The sequence below is a fragment of the Fusarium verticillioides genome (assembly GCF_000149555.1).
Source record: "Fusarium verticillioides 7600 chromosome Unknown supercont3.27, whole genome shotgun sequence".
NCBI classification, from domain to species: Eukaryota; Fungi; Ascomycota; class Sordariomycetes; order Hypocreales; family Nectriaceae; genus Fusarium; species Fusarium verticillioides.
Genome location: NW_017387864.1, coordinates 91,233 through 106,971, shown reverse-complemented (window position 1 = coordinate 106,971; position 15,739 = coordinate 91,233). Strand labels below are relative to the sequence as shown.

The 15,739-nt window shown below is 47.8% G+C and overlaps 5 protein-coding genes across 7 annotated transcripts; 2 read left to right on the top strand and 3 right to left on the bottom strand.

The window, feature by feature from the left end:
* Positions 1-365: 365 nt before the first annotated feature.
* On the bottom strand, positions 366-4,002 carry FVEG_14062 (hypothetical protein). Its single transcript, XM_018903398.1, has 3 exons — positions 1,929-4,002; positions 1,600-1,879; positions 366-1,522 (listed from the first exon to the last, which is right to left on the bottom strand). Exons 1-3 carry the CDS (start codon positions 3,382-3,384, stop codon positions 487-489), a joined length of 2,772 nt encoding a protein of 923 aa, XP_018762145.1. The 5' UTR covers positions 3,385-4,002; the 3' UTR covers positions 366-486.
* A 2,434-nt stretch (positions 4,003-6,436) lies between these two features.
* On the top strand, positions 6,437-7,140 carry FVEG_14061 (hypothetical protein; the record flags this gene model as incomplete). The annotated part of the gene is made up of 2 exons (XM_018903397.1): positions 6,437-6,443; positions 6,719-7,140. The coding sequence occupies 2 exons, from the start codon at positions 6,437-6,439 to the stop codon at positions 7,042-7,044; spliced, it is 333 nt and encodes a 110-aa protein (XP_018762144.1). The 3' UTR covers positions 7,045-7,140.
* Positions 7,141-7,792: 652 nt separating this feature from the next.
* On the top strand, positions 7,793-10,384 carry FVEG_14060 (hypothetical protein). Of its 3 annotated transcripts, none has more exons than XM_018903395.1 (4): positions 7,793-7,903; positions 8,056-9,106; positions 9,160-9,556; positions 9,608-10,384. In XM_018903395.1, exons 2-4 carry the CDS (start codon positions 8,244-8,246, stop codon positions 10,160-10,162), a joined length of 1,815 nt encoding a protein of 604 aa, XP_018762142.1. In that variant the 5' UTR covers positions 7,793-7,903; positions 8,056-8,243; the 3' UTR covers positions 10,163-10,384. The 3 variants fall into 3 exon arrangements, with proteins under 3 accessions (XP_018762142.1, XP_018762141.1, XP_018762143.1); XM_018903396.1 differs by lacking the exon at positions 7,793-7,903 and adding an exon at positions 7,975-7,991 and having other exon boundaries at positions 9,608-10,382; XM_018903394.1 differs by having other exon boundaries at positions 7,793-9,106; positions 9,608-10,382.
* Positions 10,385-11,140: 756 nt separating this feature from the next.
* On the bottom strand, positions 11,141-11,956 carry FVEG_14059 (hypothetical protein; the record flags this gene model as incomplete). The annotated part of the gene is made up of 1 exon (XM_018903393.1): positions 11,141-11,956. The coding sequence occupies one exon, from the start codon at positions 11,954-11,956 to the stop codon at positions 11,141-11,143; it is 816 nt and encodes a 271-aa protein (XP_018762140.1).
* Positions 11,957-12,028: 72 nt separating this feature from the next.
* Positions 12,029-13,128, bottom strand: FVEG_17713 (hypothetical protein; the record flags this gene model as incomplete). The annotated part of the gene is made up of 2 exons (XM_018906944.1): positions 12,029-12,436; positions 12,697-13,128. 2 exons carry the CDS (start codon positions 13,126-13,128, stop codon positions 12,029-12,031), a joined length of 840 nt encoding a protein of 279 aa, XP_018762139.1.
* Between the last annotated feature and the right edge of the window lie 2,611 nt (positions 13,129-15,739).

Below are 15,739 nucleotides of genomic sequence, written 5' to 3'. Positions count from 1 at the left end.
TAAATTATATAATTAAAAGACTTAATAAAGTATTAAATTAATTTATATATTTATAAAGTATTTACTTAAAAGACTATATATATAATTACTAATAATACTTAGATATATAGCTATCCTAGGATTAATACTAATATATATTATAGCATAACCTAATTAGATAGCAGATACCCCCTTATTATATAGAATTAGTTAACACACTATGTCTAAAAACCCCCCCCTCCTGCGATAGTACCTCTCTTAGTAAGGTTGCTTTATATCGTATTTCATAGTGAAGCGTGAGCGTTTCTGATTAGTGAATACTGTTTCTACATGCTACGGTTCTAGTTACCTTAGACAGTTTGTCAGTTGTGGCAACCATCTCTAGATGGACATCGCCGAACAAGGTACTGCGTATATTGTGTCCACGCTTGTTTGTTTGTTTGTTTGTGAATGCACAACAACTTTTTATCCTACTATACACATCATATCATGACAATCCCAAGCTCCCTAGCCCAATCCCACTACCCAAGCAACATTTCCCAGTTGCCGTATCAAAATGCTTAGGTTTTCCACAATTGCTGGAGCCATTTTATTCGCACTACCGAAGTTGGCTAGGAGTATATCATGAACAGCCTCCATGGTCGTCTTTGGATTCTCAACTGATGCCTCAGTTGCCCCATTGCGTTGGTTCGGTCCTCGAATGACTGGCACGCCTTGTCCCATAGTGATGTACTGCTGCACGCTCATCGCTTCCGGGCCGTCGATGTAGACTTTTTCATGCTGAGAAGACATATCCTGCTGGCTCCCGGCTTTTGTTATCACACCGTAAGTCCACAAGGCCAGTGCCGCATGATGTACACCGACGGCGTAAAAGTTTTTCAATTGAGCGGGAGGGAAGAGCTTGGCAAATCGAAGAACTTGGCCGGCGTGCCATATAGCTGCCCGCGAGTCCACACTTTCGACCCATTGCTGGAGCACAGGAAATGTCCGGTGTGCCTGTTCATCTCCCTCTTTTCCTGCGAAGAGCTGCAAGTCATCCATAGATATATGCAAGGCCATCATGAGCTGGTTGAGCAACAGGCGTTCTTGGGCTGTGACCTCGGGCCAGTTCGTGGTTGTGGTTTTCAAAGTCTGCAGGTCCTGGAGCAGTTGGTGGCGTCGTGCAGCTAGCAATGAACTGGAGCCCTCATATGTGTCTTGGATATAAGAGCGTGTTCTGCAAGACGAGCAAAGATTTCTATATTCTAGGATCAGGAGCCAAAAGGCCTGAAGATAGATTGCGGCTGAAAATTGTACATCCAAACGATGTCGATTCTCTGGGAGGAGGTTCAGATCGCGGAATAGATCACCAACTGACGGCGCTCGTTTTATGTGCCCAGCCTCTCGTCTCAAGTATGCGTCCTTCCAATCCTTTGCTGTCTTTGCGCACCACAATTCCTTGGACGCAGGTAAAGGGAGGGTGAGTTCAGCGTATGACATAACGGGGTTCGTCAGAGCTGTCATGGATTGTTGGCTATCTCGAAGGAAAAGATGGAACACAAAACTGGCGTGGTCAGCATGGATAATAGATAGAAAGGAGAAGAGGGGACAATAAAAGAAAAGAATCTCGCAAATGCTTACCGTTTCCACTTCTCCATCTCGACCCATGTCCGCCACTTTTGCTCGAGATTTGCACCCTCGTCCGCCGGCGTTACTGAAAGCATCGGATATGAAGATCTCTGGAACTTGCCACGATATCGCATCATCGTCACGGGGATGTTGACGTGGCACTCTGCAATTTCCATCTTCCGTCGATTGCCGCTCCAAAGACCTGTGTCTTGACCCAGAACAATAGCCTGGATGAGGCCTAGGTTGAGGATCTCTTTGTTGTTTTCTTCAAAACGCCTGGGCATAACAATTCCTATTTCGAGATTAGGGACAAGAAGAACTTTCGAACTGGTGATACATACGGATGGACTCCTGCAGAGCATACCCGAATTTTCGCAGAGTCGGTACGGGGGTCAACACAGCACCAGCAGCTGCCGCTCCCGCAATCCATTCTGGCTCTTGCTCATTGACCTTGAAGGTAGGGAAATGTATATAATTCGAGACCTGGTTGGTATGCGAGTTGAGAAATACATGCAACATGGTGTCCAAAAGATCTGCCGAAGGAAAGGACCCTGAGATGCGGCTCGACATCGTGTCAGGTTGACAGGCCCCCAAGACTAGTGCTAGTACGCCATCACGAGCGGCGAAATCGAGCTTTTGGTCAACGACCCTTCTAAAACTCCCCTTCGAAGCCTGGGCCTGTATACCAGCCACATCTCTTTTCGAAACTGGCAGATTTCCCTGTTCGCCGAAGGCGTTGTCATTTGCTACTGGGTCCCATCGCCATGGAGACACATCCCAGGCTGTGACAAGATTCTGTCGCATATGGTCCATGTCGACGGGACTCTTGGACGTCTCTTGCTGTACTGGGGCCGAGCTAGCCATACCGTCTGTGTTCCAATGATCCAGCAACCCGAAGTCCATGTCTGATAGTTCCACGTTACTATCATTACAAAAGTTCAGCACTGCGAGACCTTGATTTTCTGGGATCCTGGCTGACTGGTCGTACTGCTGTTCGTATAAGACATCCCGAAGAAAGTCACAAAAGGGAAGTTGGTCTGTCCCGGCTTGGCTGGAAGATCCAGCCTCTGAGCTGGGTGGTAGATCCCCGGTGTTTGGGGTTGCTGACCGAGAGTGCGCATGGAAGTGAGTATTCTGACTATACAGCGATGGCTGATCGGTAGGGTAAGAAGTCGGGTTAGGAAAGCTGGTGGGGGCGTATTCCGCGGAAGCGTTGCTACTGTCGTGTTCATCATCAACAGGTGTTTTGGCACGAGCACTGGCAGACAAGTGAACTAGGTTCATGGCTGCAGACGAGCTTGCCTCTGACGAGACGCAGGTCAGGCCGCGACGAACGCATCGTTGACAGGGCTTCTCCTCCTGACACTTGACCCTTGCGGTGGCACAAGCCTTGCAGGCATGGGTAACCCTACCGGTGTTGAGAGAAGTTGTACGCCTGCGTTTCTTGGTGTCGTCGTTCTCATGGTTGGTCTCATGGCGCTTCTTGAGATCAGCACGCGCAAATGTCTTTCCACAAATCGAACAGGCAAATCTGCGGCCCAAAGTATGAGTCTGAACATGGCGCTGAAGATGCTCCGGCCTCGAGTAACGTCGTCCACAGTGACCACAGGCGTAAAGTGCAAGCCCTTTCTCTGGCTTCGCTAGTGAAGAAGCGCCACCAGCTGAATCTCCTGAGGACGGCACCAGTACAGGAGGGGGAGGATATGATTGAGATGCAGGGTAGACTGAGGCTGAATCTGAACGTGAAGAATCAATGTTCTGGGAAAGATTCGAGGACGAGGGCGAAGGGCCAGCCATTGCGCAACTCGTTTGAACGGATACCTTGGGTAGTAGGTACGTAGGTAGCAAGCAGGCTTCACTCAGCCTGCAACGGTGCTTAATTTGACATTGAAGAGGAGATATTATAACGAAAGAGAGTAACCCCACCCAAGGAGGAGGAAAAGAAGAAGAAGAAGAGAAAGTGAAGAGAACGAAAACAGTGTACAACAATGTGAGAGATTGAGATATGGATGCGGGTGGTAGGTAGTAGGTAGTTGATAGGTACAGTAGCAATCAATGCTGTAGGGCTGGAAGCGGAATTAATGTGACGGGTTTAGTGACGGATAATAAATTAGCAGGAACTTGAAGCAGGAAACAAATGATTGGCCGTGGGATTTAAAGAGTGTAAAAAGCTTTTAAAGAAAGGTGCAAAGTGCAAGGATCAGTGACATGGAGCCTAGACCAAGACCGAGAAGCGACCCGACTTGTTTTTCTTCTTCTTTAAGTTGTCATGGACCCATCCATTAATTGCTAAAAGTCAAAGGTAAAATGTACGGTTCTGATGGGGAATGCCCTCATGATATGATTGGGCCTGCAGGATCTAAGCTGAGAGGTCTAGTCCCTTTTCTGGCCAAACTCCGGGTCAAACAGCCTACAGTACCGCGTCAGATAAGTCAAAGCTCTAAAACGCTATCATGGCCTGCTAGTAGTTATATCAAAACTTGGGCTACGTCCGATGTCGTCGTCAGCATATGTCGACTGGCCAGGGTCTGGTATGGGGAGGGGATAGTCCGCAACTGGCCAAGAAGTTGAGAGCATACGTACTCTGCTCCATATTCAAGGGAGCCATCGTGAAACTATTACGTCTTGTTCTAGCTGCGTACGTCTTCCTCTCTGTCTAATCCTGCGCTAGACAGTCAGACACAGGCCCTTATCTGATCGCGAGGTTGAAAAGAGATTCGCCATGGTCTGAAACACCAACGCTAACTATTCACCTGAAGCCGACTCAGCCGTGCCAAGACCGCTTCTACTATCATGAGCCTTCTCATCCTGTCCTGGACCTGCATACACACAAGCCCGTCAACGTGTGATGGCGTCAACCGCCCAAGTTCTATTGGTGTAAAATAGATCGACCCCAATGAGACGCGAATGCCTCATTTATCTGTCCACGTAATGCACGTAGTAGCGGCGTATGCCGCTCTCCTGCTTGAGAAAAGAGGTCTCATGATGCTTGCATTCGACTATTTTAGAGGTGATACTGGTAAAAAAATAAAAAAAAAATAAAAACATATCAAGTCGTTGTTTGACCTTGCTTTCATTGGCCTGTTTGCTCAACACCAGCCCCCTTTATTCGACCGACCACCAGCTACAAGTAGTCATTTGTTCTGTTGCAAGTTTGACATCACACCAAAGCATCGGCTGAGACACACGTCGTCAAAATTCTGCACTAACCGCAATGTCATCGTAGATTCACTGAGAGAGCTCCGATCACGGCGCTGTTATCGAGATGCAAATCATATCGCATAGTCGTCGCTTCTGTGGTGAGCTTTCGATTCGCAATGGGGGTTTATTCGTAAGAGATTTGCCCCAATCAACCGAGTATGGAATTTCTCAACGGACGATCCTACAACTTTTGAGAAGCTCATGCATGAGAATAAGTCTAACTGGGTTAAGTTTGCGGGCTTGTTTAGCTATGTTCAAAAGGGTTTGATGAGCAAGGGAGCAAAACACTAACTTTATCTTTCACTTCTAGCTGTAAACAAGACAGGAATTTCGAAATTTACCGCTCAATTTCTATCTTGTTGGCCACTGACTCAATACAGCAAGCCACAGGACACGATGTTTATCAGCATCTCTCATCCGTAATAGTCAAGGCCCCGAATACTAGCAGTCTTTAGAAAGCTGTCACGATTCCTTGGAAGGCCTCAAGGATGAAGTGCATCTTTATTGATCCCCATTGCGTTAACTTGAGCTGATGATCAACTGGATACATACACGAAGATTCTTCATGTTGGGCCGCAACCACTCCAGTGGGCTTCACTCTCACCGACTAACCGACAACCGGGTCTCAGGGTTACACGGCATAGCTGATGGTTATTCATCTGCTTCAGTTGCCAAGATAATACATTCGGATAGGTCTTTTCTCCTTTGCCATCATTTTCAGATGAGTGCTCAAAAAGGGGCTGAAAACCATTCCCCCATCATGATGCTCCAATCTTGGACGCAATTATCGCTTTAATTCTTACATATCTGATCTTGACTGACTCACATTGGGATATCTCTCGTCAAAAAGGGTATTCACGCCGCATTAAGAACATAGAAGTCACAAATAGACAGATTGTTTGGGGCGGTTATCCACCTCAGGGGTATAACTCTGCAATAGCAACCACCAAGCAACCATCAAGGACACACGCAACTATAATGTCGTACCTAAGATTTACATAGGTTTGACTAGAGTATTGCAGTGGGATTGAGAAGAACAGCATCTTGTGTCCTTGTCAACCTGTCAAGCATTGCTACGTAATTTACCAACAGTCTGGGTGGTGCCTAAAGGCAATTGAGAAAATAGATCGACCCGGTGGCACGAATAACATCATTTTTGCGTTATCGAGCTGCCTTGAATTGTATTTCGATGCTGATGTATCAATACAATAAGAGAATTCCGTAACATCAAGCCTTCTCTGAACCTATCCTCCAAATCTTGTCCAGGTACTTTCATATCCAGTGAGAGTACTTGGTACCCATATGAGCACCCCGAAACAAATGCGATATTCACACGGGACCCGAATAATGTTCAGAGGACGTGACGACAAGAGGTATACCAGGCTCTGTGCTACTTGAATACCAGGACTTGCTTTTGCGATGTGTTCGACCAAGCTGGGTCAGATGATTCAGGGAGCACAAGAACGTCATATTGATTCATCAACGAATAGTTTGCACAAGAAGGAGGTCCATGTGTGATGCATGGTGAAGACAGAGCTTTGGATGAAGATTGGCCCTGGAATGAGCTATCCCGAGGTATATAGAAACGAGATATCCTCACTTCATCCTCGAGCTCAACCCAAGAACAATCTTTGAACTTTATATCACAATGACACGTCAAGTGACCAAATCACTTTTCTCATTTTTCGCATTTTTATCCTCGTATTTTTCTGTTGCGGCAGATGATACCTTGCCTATACCAAAACGGTTCATCACCAAGCATAATGACGACGGAAAAGCGATATTTGACACACCGCTCAACGATGAGTTACCCGAGACTATCCTCTCGACACACGTCTTCTACCTCGGTTACTTCACTCAAGGGCTTCCGGTTGATCTCGAAGACAATACAGAATAGAGACATATGGGAACTACATTAGCAACTCTCCAGGGCTTAGTGTCCCTGGAGGTTCGGTGCTCCGGATTGTTGACTTCCCTCCCGGTAGATCAGCCATGCATAGAACACTGAGTATAGACTACGGAGTCGTAATTGAGGGTGAGATGGAGCTGGTGCTCGACTCGGGGGAGAATCGTGCGATGAAGCGAGGGGATGTGGCAGTCCAACGTGGCACAAAGCACCAATGGGTCAACACAGATGAGGAGAAATGGGCTCGAATGGTGTTTGTTCTTCAGGAGAGCAAGCAGCTGACAGTGAAAGGAGTTAAACTAGAGGAAGATCTGGGGAGCTTGGGTGATGAGCTGAGACCATCCGCCTGAAATACATTTGACTCGGTGAATTTGGTCTCAGCTCTGATAGAAGAAGTGAAGATATATACAGTTAAATAGTGAAGGGGTACCTTTCGAGTCGAGGCCACTAACCAATGCTGGGCTAATAAGATGATATTGATTAACAGTCGGCGATAAGGGTCCAGATCTGCCCAGACTGCCAGGTAATAAACAAAGTGTCCACCTGATACATTTCAAGTTAGCGCGTGAGTGGTCAAGTGAGCTGCGGTGTGAGAATGAGAGAGAAATGCTTATAGATCTAGCGTTATCTAACCTCCGAAAAGTCCAAATAATGATAATTACCTACCTACCTCCCTACCTAGGTAGTCAAGTAAGTTCGAAAGATGGTATAAAGCTGATTTGTCTGTACGAGATGTGAAGTATATAGGCAGACAGGATACCTTACCTAAGTTAGTGGTCCAACGTAGGTAGTACCTAAGCTGAGATAGTACGGAGTACCTACCTACCAACTTGAATACCTCAGCTAAGGGATCTCTCAAGGCCGCACGTTGAACCAAGGAGCAAATAAGGCTAGGTTAGAGGTCCCGTCTGGGTACCTAGGTAGTTTGATAGGTGATGCAAGGGTGATCGCGTGGGCGAATGCTTAGGACCCCCATCTCCACTTCTTCGGAGCGGGCAGCCCCTCAGATGAGACGGGCCTGCCGCAAGCCCATTCCTAGCGGACCCGTGGAAGCCCAAGGCCAGCCCTTTTGGACCAACTAAACTTTCTAATAACTTACTCCAATCAACAAATAATTCGGCACGACTCGATTCGAATCACTTCTAAAAGGTTGCTTGTATTCACTGCGACTCTACATCATCCTGGCATCATCTTTTGGTCGCCTCAAAAGTACGTTTAACAACTCGCTGCATCTCCCAGACCTGACTCAGCACCGACTTACTACTACCTATCCTCCCTATCACCGAGCTACCTATTAGTATCTATCATGCATCATGCGAGTTAGCCTTAAACCAACCGTTTTCTAATCGCATCCGATATAGGTTCAAGGAATACTACCGCCGACAAACGCCGCACTCGAACTCAGAATTTCTTCTTTTACCTACACACTCCCATAAACAAAGCTCGGGACCCATCCCCTCGACCGATAGCATCAACCCATGTTGTATTAGACGAGGGCTACACATTTCCAATCGCCCCCTCGTTAACAACCGAGTCTTAATGAGCTGTCATGGCCAGCCCTTCGGGTGCTTCAGGCCAGTTCGCCTCGGAGGCTGCCAGAGACTACAGTGCTATTGTGTCGAGTAGTTCTCCGAGCTCACATTCGTTGTATAGCGATGATGGCCAACGCGAAATCGACCAGAACGATCCAAACTCATATCAGCACCAAGATAACGCACGAGATTCAATATGCCCTTGGCGGAATCCTCGTTTCCATCACCAAGAATGCTCGCGATACTTCGACTGTCCATCCCACACCATCGAGCGGAGTCTATCGGAGAGTGGTTCAGGAGACCAAGAATCCACCCACAGCTCGCATCACTCTCGTACTGATATCGAGCGAGATCAGTCTGGAGCACAAACCATTCGCTTCTCAAACCAGGAGCTTGCACAGGTTGGGATCACCAGGGATAATGCCCCAACCCCAGACTCGGACCATGCGAACGTCGACAGAGATGCTGCCTATATCACGAGCGACCCTCCATCAAACCAAGCTACTTTGCCCCCCATGGTTACCCAGGGATCTGGCCAATCTTCGACAGGCACACCATATAATACGCGGTTCGATCAACCTGATCCTCAGAGTGTTGTCACTAGCAACCCGGATCAGAGAGCGAGGTCCAGCCAACGCATGATCGCGCCAAACTCACAAGTGGCTCAACGAGCGCACACAACTCCATCCAGAGAAAGAATGGATGCACCATTACCATCTCTAAGACCTTTGGAAGAGGCACTTCCACCGCTTCCGCGCTCTGCTCGCCAGTCGATATCTTCAGATCAGCAACGCCCAAGATGGCAGCCGGATAATGAGGTCACATATTGCCCTATCTGCCACACGCAGTTTAGTTTCTTCATCCGCAAACATCACTGCAGGTAGGTCGAGATATTTCTAGGCAACATTTGATTGCATATGCTCATCAGATCAGGAAATGTGGAAGAGTTGTTTGCAACGCCTGTTCACCGCACAGGATCATCATCCCTCACCAATATATTGTACGGCAACCTGGCTCCGAGGCAGCGATCCATCAATCACTGCTTGTTGACGGACTAGGAGCTGGCTATTTTGATGTGAACGACATGTCGGGAGGTGAACGGGTACGGCTTTGCAATCCTTGCGTACCAGATCCGAATACAGCGCCCCCGCAAAGCCCGAGTCCACAAGCAACTCTTTCACCACGAACTTCTCACCAGAGGTCACGAAGCAGTATCGGTAATGCCTATGGAACACCGCGACCGTCTAACCGACATGGTGCAGTTTTCGCGCCCGGCACCGGTGGCGATCCGTACAGATATCTCTCTCTCAGGACGAGGAGTGTCACAATGGTACATCCGCCTTCTCTCGTTGAATCTTTGCATAAACTGACGTATCACTAGGGCTCGGTATCCTCTGGCTCTTCTCCTGCTCCTACCTATAGAAGACGTAGTGGAGCGATACAGTCGCGATTTGATCGAGTCCAAGCAAGTGGCCAGGCTACTTCGGCATCTTCATATCCAGATCGCTATAGCTCACTAGGAGAATCATCGACGAGGCAGCGGGCACTTCCGCCTACGCCACAGATTGCCGAGGAGGATGAATGTCCTGTTTGTCATCGCGAGCTGCCGTCCCAGAGCTTGCCGAACGCTGAGGAACTTCGTCAGTCACATATCACGAAGTGTATCCAGACTCACAGCGCGTATGGAACGTTAGGCGCTAGTGAGGATGGCGGAGCACCAGCTGTACCCCGGTTAACGGGCATGTATTGTTATTCCGCGACGGAGAAGGATTGCATCGATGATGCCGAGTGCACGATTTGTCTCGAAGAATTCACTGTCGGTGATCAAATGGCACGTTTGGAGTGCTTGTGCAGATTTCATAAGCACTGCATCTCGTCTTGGTTCCGTAAACACCCCGGAAGATGCCCAGTTCACCAGCATGGCTTGGGTTATTAAGAGGAAAGGCGTTTATTGCATACGAGAATGGCGTAACGGATATGGGACTGGCCACTTTTCAGCATATTCTTGTGTCTTAGATTTGGTTGAGCACTGACTACTGTGCCTTTGTTCATTGAAGCGTTTGAACTTGAATATGGGATATGTAGTTGTGCGAGAAGTATTTGGATGTTTAAATATGATGTGATGAAGAATAGAGAAATACTCATAAAACTCACTCCAATGTAAACCATGGTGTCAGTGGCCTGCTTCTAAGGTTGACACCTTGGTTCTGTCAATGTGTTCGATTGCATGAATCTATGCTCAGTGCTGTCTGACTCTCCGTCCTTACCTATACCAAACTCAGACGTTAAAATACAGCCAAAATAAGAGCCTGGAAGTGACAGGCTACTTAATACAATATACATGTGAATCAAGGCGTTGATAGTCGTTCCCAGGACGCAAGTCCCATTGGTCTTTAATGGAACATCAAGATTTCACATCTTACAATCATGCAAGATTTGAACTTACGAAGGCTCTTGATGCCCCAATTCTGTAGGGAAAGACATGCCGAACACACATACTATCAACCATCTGTCTGGCAAGCCTCCCTGCCACATGACCTCTGCAGTTTCCATGAAACTAAGGTTGAGATATGGTCTACATGAGTCTACATACACAAATTATGCCCCTTGAATAGGAATCGTGAATTATCTGTTCTAGAATGAATAGATCTCTGTGTTGTGAAGTATCTCGGCGAGTCTCATACTCTTCCAGAGTCTTATGATTAACTTTCACTATGACCTATCACTTGAGATTCATCACCTTCCGCGTTGTACTGTTACACCGTTTGATGGATTCTTCATATGTCATCTCTCCTTTCGAAGTATACCGAAGTCTAAGGACACTTGTGATCAGTTGTCTCAGCCCTTCTATTCCATGACGTGGTATGATCTCGCGCTTGTCCCCATCTCGCACATTGTATAAGATGATGCGTGGTCACTTTCCAGACTCTGAGCCTAACAAATAGGCATAAACGCAAGTATGGATGACATATTCGTTGGAAAGGCTTGAGACGAACTTGATCTCCCATATTATTACATTATCCATGTCGTCTTTGCTCTTGGTAGCGGTATTGTGTACAATATCTGCTCGACCACAGAGTTGAGTTTCTTGGCCATCGATATAGAATTGCTGCTGCATCTCAACTTCAAAATTCAGCCCTTGAGCAGAATCCACTAGCTCACTATCAAGTCGACGCCGAGCAAGGATGAGGTCCCCGGGCTTGATCCAGTCATACTTGTGGTCTTTCATCTGAATCACACGCGGCAGATACCCCGAGAGACTCGCTTCATATTCGCAAGCTTTCCGGCAAAGCCAAGCAACAAGCTTCTCGGGGCATTTTAGCAAAGTTTCATCAACCTCTCCTCCACTTGATTGCCCCAGTGACCTTGATGTTCCCACTGTTTCTAGCTCCAGGGCTGCTGCAATAACAAGGCCGTTGATGTCGCTAACAGACTCATAGAACCCCCTTTTCGGATCTGAGAGTACCACATTTCTTATGTTGATGTGTTCATGGCGAGGGAGGGGAGGCGCTAGCCTGTCTACACGAAGATGGCGCTCGACAAGTTTATCAAGAGCATCGCCCTGGACATACCGCGTTATTTCACGGGCTCCACAAGATTTTGGAAGCGTAAGGCCTAGCTCTATGAGGCGTCCGGATAGATCAGGGTGTGGAATTTTTGTTCGTCTCTTTGTCAAGTTGACTATCTTGGCGGTGTCGTACAGAGAATCGAGGGATACGCACGGCATCATCTTACTCTCACCGTTATGGACTAATACGAGTTGCTGCAGAGAGCGCGTTAAAGCCACAAAAATTTCGTTGGGTCAGCTGTCATCTGGCAAGTCGCGGCCGAAGAACTGGAAATAGGAGGCATCGATGCCAAGAAGAACAACAAGCTTACGCTCTCGGCCCTTGAACTGATGTATCGTAGAGATACACAATTTTCCGTTGATCACGATGTCGTCGAGAGGTGTTTCCTCATCAGGAGGTACATTTATCGGCAAACCATAGACCTGGGCCAACGCATTTGTGAGGTCTTGCAACGGTCCTTTCGTACGGATAGAGCGTGCTATTATCACGCAGTTCTCAGGCTTGTAACGTTTGATCAGGGGGGAGATCGCTCCCGCCACTGCCAGACTGTCCCAAATGTTGCATCTCAGGACAATGGGCTTTGGGCCACGCTTCGAACTGGAGATGTACTGCTCTCCACCAAGGAAGACACGGTTGATGAACTGGACAGCCGATGAGGACAGCCTGAAACTGTTGCTTAAATGAACTTTTGCAAAGGGATAGGGGCTGATTGGACCCAGCACCTCAGGGGCCAGAGTCAGATAGCGAGGTCAGCACCACGAAAGCGGTATATCGATTGACGCTCGTCGCCGAGGACGACGATGCGGGCGGGCTGGCCTCCTTTCCTGAGGTTGTTGGCCCGGGCAAAGCACTCGACTAGCCAGAAGGTTTCTGGGTTGCAGTCCTAAAGCTCGTCTAGCACAATGATGTCGAAAGGTTTTGAGGCCCATCGTGGAAGCTTGCCGCACTTGTCGATATTCTCCAAGAGCTTGATAAGTGCTTCATCGCTCGGAACCACTTGTCCAAGGAGGAGACCCGCAATGCCATGGAAAGTGTATACATCGCTGTTGTGGTATTTTCTGAGACGATGAGAGGTTTCACTCTGAAGTCTCTTTGAGAAGAGAATGCTTCCAATTCTCTTATCGGGATGTGCAGCCGCGATTGCTTCTATGGTGGCGATTTTGCCTGATCCGGGTTTTGCTGATACCACGACATTCTGGTCAGCGTAGAGTTCTGCGATCCTCAGCTGCTGTGCTGAGACGATGGTTTGAAGACTGGTCTTGGACCCACAGACTGGAGCCAGCCGTGATTTCTGGTAAAGAGCCGGGATGAGCCTATCTGGAGAGAATAACATGACTTTTACTGTATCGTCAGCTTGATCTTCTCTGGAGCAAGTATAGCGATACTCACTGTTGGCTGTCGAAACCAGGCTGAGAGCAACAGATGCATCATGTTGATTCGTAGTACTATGATATTGATGTCACCTCCATAATTGTGAAAGGCGACGAGGACTGCTGCAGCTGAAGGTGGTTCCTATGCAGTGAATTCTAGTTTGTAAATGTGTATCAAATAGCACACTACTATACTTGGTGTGCTGAGTTGGATGATTCATGATGAATTTCGGATTATCTATCGATTGTTGATTGTTCTGGCTAAGGAAGGGAACATCTTAGGGCCGCTGTGTTAACCTAGTACATGGCCTATTCTAAACGTCAAACAATTAACTACCTAATCTTAACCAGCTAACAGACTGCATTGCTTCGTGCTCCATCTTGATTAACCTCCAAAGCGACTCGTTAGGTTTTCCCCAAAAATGGCATTGTTGATATCTTTATGCTCATGATACGAGACGTTGACCCAAGTTTACACTTCACAGGCCACAGAAACTGGGAAAATGCGTATAATAACACGATAGTATCTAGGGTATCCGGCCCAATCGAAAAGCTGACGGCCAAAGCACCGCACCCTGTTGGGGATTCCCTCGTCCCTGTTCTGGGTCACGGTAACTAGTTAGTGTGAACCTAGCGTTCAGGTCAAGCAGAGTGGCAGTGCAGATGCAGATGCAGCTGCAGGTGAGGGAGAAGGGAAGGCATTGAATGCAAGGTGACAGGAAGTGGAACTCAGCAAGGCCAAAACAGTGTGAGTTGTTGCAGTTTTTGTGTCTTTCTTATAGCATTTCTTTTACCTTACTGTGGTGCACAGCGAACACGCGATACACTCACTGCCTCTGAGTATGACATGACAGACTTAGAGGCGAGATTGCACGGCAAGGAAACGGTTTCGTCAAGATTAACCAGTCAGATCACAATTGTGTTTCTGGTATCGAGTTGTGCCAGCAGTTGGTTTCATGTGCTACATATTATTTATGGAACAAAAGGGAAGCCATCACAACAGGAGCCACGAATTCACGTCTCATCGACCAAAGTCAAACCTAAACCAGGCAAAAAAACGAAAAGAAAAAAAAAAGAAGAAGAAAAAACCACCAGCTGGAGACTCCAAGCTACGCTACTACCAACTTCAGCCGTGCTAGCAGTAAACGAAGCAGGGATTCCAGGGACCGACACCAAACCAAATACAGAAAAGACACCTCTGCTCGATCTTGGAAACCCCAGGTTCCTTGCTGTCGAGGGTCCCGGTCCACTGAATACGTAGTTCCGTCACAAGCAAAATTGAGCTCCCCCGGACCATCAATTACGTAGGTCGTGTCCAGTTGCTCAGCGCAGCAGGGATAACACTAGCCAGGGGATTTGGTGATTGGCAAGGGAGGGAGGGAGGCTTTGAGAGGGTTTCTTGGGATGGGGTGACTTATGAGAACACTATTCACTGGTAGCACATAGATATAGTAACGTTTGTAGATAATACCTCACTGTGTTGCAGTGCTCGGCTTAAAGCATTTTATGTCTCTGGAGGCACTGGGCTGCAGTTGAGCAACAGTCTTGAGCAGACTTCTGCTGATTACCCAGGTACTATAGCTTTGGTTTGGAAGCTCTCCATACCTGTGTTACGGATGAAAGGACAACTGCACAAAACAAGAGAAGTGGTCAATTACCTCCACTATTATATACTACCTATATTTACCTTAGTCTACAGACGTTTGTTTCACAGTACCACGATACATGGTACCTTTTGCAGTCAGTGACTGCTGATCACTATCGAGACGGGCCCTGCTGGGTTCTGTTCTCTGCCGCTGGCTCGCTCGCTCGGCCCGCAATCAACCCCCTCCATTGAAGCTCAGGCACCCTCCAACTCCACTATATGGATCCGATCACTGGCTCTCCATTAGTTAGTACCTAGCTTCCAGCCTCTACCTAGCCGGGCTGGTTCCAGCTGTCTACATGCAGATGTTGACTCCGCTTCTGCTGATAATGATCGAACTCTCTCGGCTGCTTCAATTTCCCTTATTGAGCCACAAATTAGCTCCCTCCCACTAGCGAGAGCAACTTTGAAATGACACTGCCGTATATCGAGCCATGTGCTTGTTGCCAGGTACTTAGTTGGTACCCTTTATCAGTTCACTCTCCAGGACCTTCACCTCAACGACCACCAACAAGCTTGGAACGAAGCCATTCAACTGGGCTGCAATTGCGTCTGCGGGTTGTAGGTTGCACCACTGGAACAGCCCAGGCCCAAATCTTGGTCTTCCATGTCTTGTCTTGTCTCGTCTTGACTTGTCTCTTCTTGTCATCTTCTGCCAGGATTTCTTCCACCTTCCAATCCCTTGGCTGGTTTATTACTACCTCCGATCCTTCCTTTCCAGGTTTCTCTCTTTTATTTCAACTGTTCCCTCTCTTCTTTTCGACTGCCCTTCTGGATTCCCTTTCGTTTCCCATACCACCCACCCTCCCTCTCTCTGTTTGCTGTCTCAAACAAGCTGGCGTCTCCAGCTCCAGCTAGGCACGTAATCCACCTTGAGGCAACCTAAGGTAGCTCAGCTCAGCTCCAAGGTAGCCTGTGTCCCGAGCTAC

Bases quoted from the DNA above. Each gene is read 5' to 3' on its own strand.
- FVEG_14062 (XM_018903398.1), bottom strand. From the start codon at position 3,384: ATGGCTGGCCCTTCGCCCTCGTCCTCGAATCTTTCCCAGAACATTGAT. The intron at 1,880-1,928 runs GTATGTATCACC...ATCTCGAAATAG, and splicing joins TGCTCTGCAGGAGTCCATCC to GAATTGTTATGCCCAGGCGT. The intron at 1,523-1,599 runs GTAAGCATTTGC...TGACCACGCCAG, and splicing joins GAGATGGAGAAGTGGAAACG to TTTTGTGTTCCATCTTTTCC.
- FVEG_14060 (XM_018903395.1), top strand. From the start codon at position 8,244: ATGGCCAGCCCTTCGGGTGCTTCAGGCCAGTTCGCCTCGGAGGCTGCC. The intron at 9,107-9,159 runs GTAGGTCGAGAT...TCATCAGATCAG, and splicing joins ATCCGCAAACATCACTGCAG to GAAATGTGGAAGAGTTGTTT. The intron at 9,557-9,607 runs GTACATCCGCCT...ACGTATCACTAG, and splicing joins GGACGAGGAGTGTCACAATG to GGCTCGGTATCCTCTGGCTC.